Here is a 7,917-nt window from a genome sequence, read left to right on the forward strand (position 1 = left end):
GCCCGTCTCTGAGCTCCATGACTCCAGCTACGCCGCTCCATGCTAGTAATTAGTCTACTTGTCAAGGCAACTGCTTACCTCACCTGCTAATGAAGAGCCTGCGTCTCAGTATTCAAAGGCCAGATTCATCCGCCCAATGCACTTACCTTCACTGAGCACAAGAGCAGATCTGCCTTTGCTGTAGGGATGGGCACGAGTACTCGAAAGAGACAGCGATTATCAATCAAGAAAACGATGATTTCTTGTTCTAATTGGTTATGGCAGCATTTTGGACACCCTAAAAAAATTTGTGTCATTATTAAGAGACTATAAAAATGCTGCAGCAAACACCTTTTAATTGGTTAAAGGGGTCATGAACTGCATTTTTTTATAATGTGCTCTGAGGTTCACTTATAATGTTAGTGCGATTTTACATAAAAAAAACTATTTATAAGTAATAAGTTATTTTCTGTGCTGTTTTTGAGCCTCTCTGCAGAACACTCTGTTTTTATATTTTATATAGTAAACGCCCACTGCTGTGATTGGCTGACGGTTTCACTTATTAAAATAACAGACAGACGCTGCTGTGACGTACTCTGAAAACAACATGGGTCATCTGGGTTAAAAAGGTGATATAAACTCAGTTCATATCAAACGGTCTGGAGCACAATGCAGTAGTGGTGAAAGCAGGTTTCTTCACACGTCTGTGCTGCGACATTACTGTCGATCCGCTCTAGTCCCTCAGCGCTGCATCAGCCTTTACTCTCAGTCTCTCTCTGAAAAGATCATCATACCGTCTCGTTTAGAAATGAATCCGTAGCAAAGTAAAGCAAACAAACAGACAGTGTTTGGCTGACACGATCTGGAGCTCTTTGCTCATTTCCCCCGTGTCTACACCGGATGTGACTCTAGACGACAGAACCCATTATAAATTCTGTCTACACTGCATACGGCACAGATTGACAACAAATCCCTGACAGTAAACTGATGTCCCGCTCTATTTCTGACACCGCTTCTGACCTGAAAGAGAAACGGATTCGCGGCATGACGCAAGAGCGCTCGCGTCTGATCTAGATATGTTAGGATCACAAGGAAGGCAATTCAAACACTATTTTTCACTACACAGTGTCTAGTTAGTATTTACCTCAGCTTGTGGAAAAGCTACTTGTGATGAACTTTGTGTCTCATGTGTCTTTCTCTTTATCATCTGCATTTTTATTGTCAGTGTACAATAAAGTTACAAAACAGATTTTAGTACTTCGGTAGTTTGGTATATTAACATTATATCAGTTTAAGACATATACTTTTTTTTACTGTAAATTTAAAATCTGTGAAACCTGAAATGCTGCTACCGTATATTTTACAGTAAATATCTGGCAACCACACTCCTGTTTTTACATTTCTCATATTATTTTTTACAGTGTATCTTGAGGTCTGATTGGTAAGCGTTAAGACAGGCCATCCAGACCAGGGAACTAAAGTGAAACGATGGCTTTGAAAGCATGCACTGATGCCTGGAATCACTCTGATGATGAAAATACAGTGTGCAAGATGTGCGATGCCACTCCGTGTGGCTGTAAGCTGTAATATTACATTGATGTCGTATACTGTATGCCTGATTATTCTCAAATGGGATGTGTTTGGGTAACTGACCTGCTACCAAAGCGTTTCAATTATCAGTGTTTATTCACTGTTCACTTTCAGCTCATGCATCAAACAGCAATTACTGACTGTAATATACATAATAAAATAATGAGTACACTATTGTTACAGACTGTTGTAAGTCTTTGACAAACAAGGTAAAGTTCACTTGTGCAATCTCATACTTTTTGTGCAGATGTAAGTTGTATTATTATCTGATTGATCTCATTTAAGATTTGTTTCGTTGACGCAGCTCAACATTACCTTTAAAATAATCATATTCCTGCTTTTTTCCCAAAACCTTTGATGCATTATTTATAATGACTAGCAGTGTTATTTTTCTCATATCATTAAGTATGATTTAATTATGTGCATGTGAAGTCCAAAAATGGGCAGGTCAATGGTCAACTCATCAAACTGGTGCCCATCAAATATCACACGATGTGGAAGAGAAATGGAAAAACAATCTGACTTTAAAAAGGTGCAGTTAAAACGAGCTTGTGTCAAGCATTCACAGCCGCACTCAACCTTAATGCCATCAGCGCAGGAACGAGCGGGAAGCATTATTCACTGGATATTCAGGCACAAATGCCTTTAAAGAAATGAAAAGGTATACGTATATGGAGCCAGAACGTAGCATTCATCTAATTTAAGCATGACAACTGAGGCGTCCAGCCCAGAGCCACGAACACCAAAGAGACTGGAGCAAAAAGCCCAGCAGTGCGTTCAGAAGATCCCGTCTCAGCCGTCTGCAGGACAGGAAGGATTATAGATGTTGATATCATATTCGATATGTGCTGAAAATGCCCTGAACGTATTGATTTATTTACATGCGCATCCATCTGGCCCGGTCTGGGGAAAACACGGCCACAACACTCACCCGAGAAAAGACTCTCAAAACAATCTCAAACTCTCCATTGATCCCGCTGAAGTGAGTGGATATATATCCAGCCGTCCCAAAGGCACAATTCCTGCGTCTCTTAAATGCAAACAGGGAAGAAAGGAATGAAAGAAAATAAAAGATGGTGGTGTGCGAGGGCCGTGGCTGGTGTATATGAGGCTATTGATCCGCGCGCTGGCTGGAATGATGGATGCGCCTGCCGACAGCGCCAGACAAACCTGTTAGCTACTTGCCAGCAAAGACAATTATCCAGGCATTGCTTGATGAAAGCAACACATTACAAAAGTCTAATATTCACACAGGGAGATTCAGTAGTTGAAGCGTGGAGCCCCTGTGCGCAGGAGTTCACTGCCCCGCGCGGGACTGTGCGGGTCAAAATACACGTCACTCTCATCTGAATCTGAGCTGGGCTAGTGCGGACGGCTGGCGCGGTCACGTGACAGAGAATGGAAAGGCTTGAGCCTCTGGAAAACGTTTGAAAACCGAACCAAAGAAAAAGCATTGTCCTGTAATCATTTTCTAAACACCTCATAGTTTATTATCAAACATCTGAAACCTCCAACAAAACATTTTTTATTATTAAGTTGGCTTGAAAAAGTCAACGTACTGAAATCCTATTTAAACTTCTTCTTCTTCTTCTGAGACCAAATTTTAAAGTGTATCTCCTCCTAGACTTTTAAAGCTACAGCCACCAAACTCGGATCAGACTCCAGACCGGTCTGACTCGGTGTGATATATCTTTTCTAACTGATCCGGCTTACGGTTTTCATAAACCAGACTATCAAAACCACCTAAAATCCCATAGACTTTCATTGATGGGGTGCAAACTTTTATACAATAAGATTTATGGTGTATTTAAGCTGTCTATTGCTATAACAAAGCTTAACGACTCCCTACTGAAAATACAGCTAAAACCAGCCTAAGCTGACTGACTGCTTTGGCTGGTCTCCCAAGCTGGTTTTAAAGTGGTTTTGGCCAATTTTTTATCAGGCCAGGCTGGTCTTAGCTGGTTTTTTAGCAGTTTTTTTACTGAATCAACTGGTTTTAGCTGGATTGGCACAGACACATGTAGCAACATGCTAGTACCTGGCTAATCATGCTAGAAACATGCTAACAGAATGCTAGTAACTTGTTAATCATGTTAACAACATGCGAGTAACATGCTAATCATGCTAGAAACGTGCTAGTAACTTGTTAATCATGCTAAAAAAGCCCAACACCATGCTAGTAATGAGTTAATCATGCTAGAAACATGCTTGCAAATTTATAAACATGCTAGCATTGTGCTAAGCATGCTAGAATCATGCTAATAATGCTAGAATCATGCTAGCAACATGCTAATCATGCTAACAACATGTTAGTAACTTTTTTGCTAATCACGTTAGAAAAACAAATGCTAACTAAATGCTAGTAAAATGCTAATCATGGTAACATCATGCTAGTAACATGCTAGCAACATGCTAGTAAACTTGCTAATCATGCTAGAAACATGCAAGTAACTTGTTAAACATGTTACCATCATGCTAGTAATATGCTAATCATGCTAGAATCACGCGCTAGCAACATGTTATTAACTTGCTAATCATGTTAACAACAAACATGCTAGAGACATGCTAGCATCATGCTAGTCATATGTCAATCATGGTAGAATCATGCTAGTAACATGCTAATCATGCTATAAACATGCTAGTAACTTGCTAACAAAATGTTAACCATGTTAGACACATGCTAGTAACATGCTAGCAACATGCTAGTAACAGGATAATTGTACTAACATGCTAATCATGATAGAAACATGCTAATAATGCTAGCAACATGCTAGTTACATGCGAATCATGCTAAAAACATGTTAGCAAACATGCTAGTCATGCTAGAAACAGCCTAGCAACGACCCCAGGTACCCTAGAAAGAAGTTTTATACATATCTGTTTTTCTGATAGACTGCATTGCCTTGAAAACATTCAAAAACTTATATCTTTAAAAAATATTTTACCATTCAAACTACTTCAAACTGAAAACTTTCAGACTGCAAGCTTTTAAAACGTTTTCAAACTTTCCATCTAGGCTTTTTCAAGCCAACTTAAAGTGTGTCTACAAACTTCTCGATCTAGTTTTGAATTGTTGTCTGATATGGACAATGCATGGACAGCCAGGGTTATTATCAGGGATGCACATAAAAATAAACAAATTAAAAATTGAATAAGTTCAGACCGCTCTTTGCACACTGACATTGTAGACAGCTGTTAATGCACTTAACATTAACTGTAATACTGTAGAAGATTTCCATTCACACGGAATGCATAAATCTACAGAAGGTTTCCGAGCAAATACGCACAACTGTGCCACTTCATTCCCTGATGTGTTTCACTGGCAGTGCTAAAACTGGCAGCGCGCGCACTTACTTGCCAGCAGCCCGCCAAAATAAACGCTTGCCGATTTAAAACTATTTGCTGATGAAAATGTAAATATTAGCATTGCATTTTTATTGTATTTTATCACACTTTATTTATTATTTTGGATAAAATAATAAATCAGTAAAGTGCCACACAGTGTGCAGTGAGTGTGAGCACCACACCAAATCTCCAGGCGCTATTACCAGAACCAGCATCCCTGGTTATTACAGCTAACTAAAACTAAAACCATAACAAAACAGTTGTTACTTAAAAATAAAACAAATATGAACAAAGAATGAGTAAATGAATTCAGAGTAAATCAAGACATCTGAAGACTGTAACAGCTTGAGATGATCCACTGCAGGATAATGATCTTTCATATGCATGGAAATAAAAACTGGACTGACTCAGTAATGTGATTTTAATTGCTCATCTTGTATGACTTCAATAAAAAATCGTTAAAAACATAATTTTTACAAATAAACATCAATGCAGTATTTCTTGCAAATCACTGTAATGCAGATCTATTAGAAAGCACCCTTTATAGGGTGTCTTTAACTTAATGTACTTATTCTGTACAAGCACTGCTATTGAGGTGAGATATGACATGTTTAGTGGAATGGGTTGGTTTAAGAGGTATGTGTAGCTGTAATTATAGATGTACTGTAACTACAGAAATTAGTTACAGATTGCAGGTATTTTTTTATACAATGTAATAACATGTATGTGCACAATTCGTGCATTATATCAAATGATTGATTTAAATGTTAGTACGCAGTAGTTCAAGACACTTCACATAGAGTGGGTCCAAAAGCTCATTATACTTATTGAATCAATACTAGAAAGTCTGAGAGTCTGAAATATTATTTTATATTCTCCCTAATTAAGCCAGTTTTTTATGATAGGTTACAAAAGAAATACGCAATTGTCTACAGACGATGTCGTGATGTGCAATGTTTCCATTTGAGCTTCACTTGGCTTCATCAGAGCGATGATCCGCCATGACTAAACCGATAAGGCTGTGTGTTTGCCAAAGCATCAGGTCAGTGCAGTCTTGTGGAGATGGTGCGGATTTATAATGAGTTTCCAGCAGACTGAGGGTGGTCTACGTCACACAGTATTGCCTTGTTCTACACACGGCAGGAGCGTTTTGACACGCAGTGGATAACAACGCTCCAAAGTAATCACACGCTTGACTTTGACATATGACTGCGCAGAGGCAGAGTTGGGTGCATGCACTGGAATCTCTCTGTTGATTAAATCCAGCACACGAGTCTCTGACGCGCTGTACTTCTACTCTGTGTGTGTGTGTGTGTGTGAGAGAGAGAGAGAGTGTGTGTGTGTGTGTGTGAGCATGTGTGAGAGAGAGAGTGTGTGTGTGTGTGTGTGTGTGTGTGTCTGAAACAGACCTCAAAATACCATCACAAAAGGTTGCTGAATGCTGGAGTTAGGCGATAACAGAAAATGGCAAAGCCTCACACATGTTGAAACTAACTAATCAGCTATCTCCATTGATCAGCACATGCCTGATACTGATAAAAGCGCTCCACGACTCTCTGTCAGGTGTGTGTTGATGCAGTGAGAGTGTGAGGAGGACGAGCCGCTCAGGTAGAGACGAGGCTCAGAATAAATAGAGGGTTATAAATAACACAGCACTGATCTAAGCAGCAGTTAAGTGCTGGGTGGCCTGCAGGATGCTTAATTGTCACTCATGTGCCGCAGGTAGTGCTGGCAGGAGTCTGTCTGTCTCTCATTAGGAAATAAACTCCTCCACTCACCGACTGAAGCCTCGCGCTCCTCCAGAAAACACTCCACAATCAGACGGGCCAGGAGAGCCGGAGACAGGTCCACCTGACAGAGACACACAGAGACGTGCTGATCAACACACCTGCATTCACTGATGACCGATACTGGAGGTGCAATCGTTTGATCTGATCCTCAGAGTCTTCATCTGCTCCACCGCATCCAATAACACTGTCATTTTAAACCAAAGTAATGAGTTCATATTCAATGCACTGTAGTTACAAAAATAAATAAAGTCACTTAAAAAAAGCATGTCAATTGTATGTGTCTATTTTAACATCAATCCAGTATGGAAGCCCGTTTCTGCCACTGAATAAAAAATACAAAAAGGTTATTGCGACTTTTTATCTCACAATTCTGACTTTTTTTCTCAGAACTGCATGATATAAACTCGCAATTGCGAGTTATAAAGTCCAATTTTGAGGGGGAAAAAAGACTGATATGATCTTAGAATTGCAAGATCATATCTCACAATTCTGACTTTTTTTTCTCAAAAAAGTCGCAATAACTTTCTCCACAGAGTAACAGCTGAAGTAAATCAAATTTGAATTTGAAAGATATTATTTGTTACTCCAAAAAATGAAAATGAGTCTATGTAAGTGCAGATAATTATACATAATGTATAATGTATTTAATACATACGCTAACAGTTATACAAATATTAAGAACTTCAGTTTTTTTATTTACCTTTTTCCATTTGTATATTAGTTTGTTTCAGTGTCTTTTATGGAATCAATATTTTGTATTTTGAAAAAAAATTATCGTTTGTATAGTAAATGGTGTGTTAGAAATGTGTAATGACATTTTCTACATTTGTACACAAGTTGTTGTACTGAATGAATTAATCAAGCTCAACCATTAAACCCAACTGTTACTGTAAGATGAAAAATTATGAATCAAAATATCTTTTCAAATATTCAAACTTACACACACACACTAAAATTACCACAAAACAACATTAAATCCCAGATGAGCTACCAAGTTTTTTCTTTCTTTCTGAAATTGTTAATTTTATGAACATTTCATTTCATAAATGTTCAGTTTTATGTCAAATTTTTAAGCAAAAACTACTCTATATTGTAAAATAAAACCAGATTTTTAGTTTGATCTTAAGGTTGCAAGGTTAATCCCCTCCTTTCACTAAAAAAAAAGAAAAGCCCCATTCTGTCACCTATTCATAGAAACTTTATAACCCCAAAT

General features: G+C 38.4%; 1 protein-coding gene across 1 annotated transcript in view; it reads right to left on the reverse strand.

Moving 5' to 3' along the window:
- Positions 1-7,917, reverse strand: part of LOC107568570 (uncharacterized protein C15orf41 homolog) — a 59,846-nt gene that overhangs the window by 41,621 nt on the left and 10,308 nt on the right. The window contains exon 5 of the mRNA XM_016254534.1: positions 6,693-6,765. Within this exon, the coding sequence (XP_016110020.1) occupies positions 6,693-6,765 (73 nt within the window). The remainder of the gene's footprint in view (positions 1-6,692; positions 6,766-7,917) is intronic.

The sequence above is a fragment of the Sinocyclocheilus grahami genome, unplaced genomic scaffold, assembly GCF_001515645.1.
Source record: "Sinocyclocheilus grahami isolate Dianchi unplaced genomic scaffold, SAMN03320097.WGS_v1.1 scaffold1258.1, whole genome shotgun sequence".
Lineage (NCBI taxonomy): Eukaryota > Metazoa > Chordata > Actinopteri > Cypriniformes > Cyprinidae > Sinocyclocheilus > Sinocyclocheilus grahami.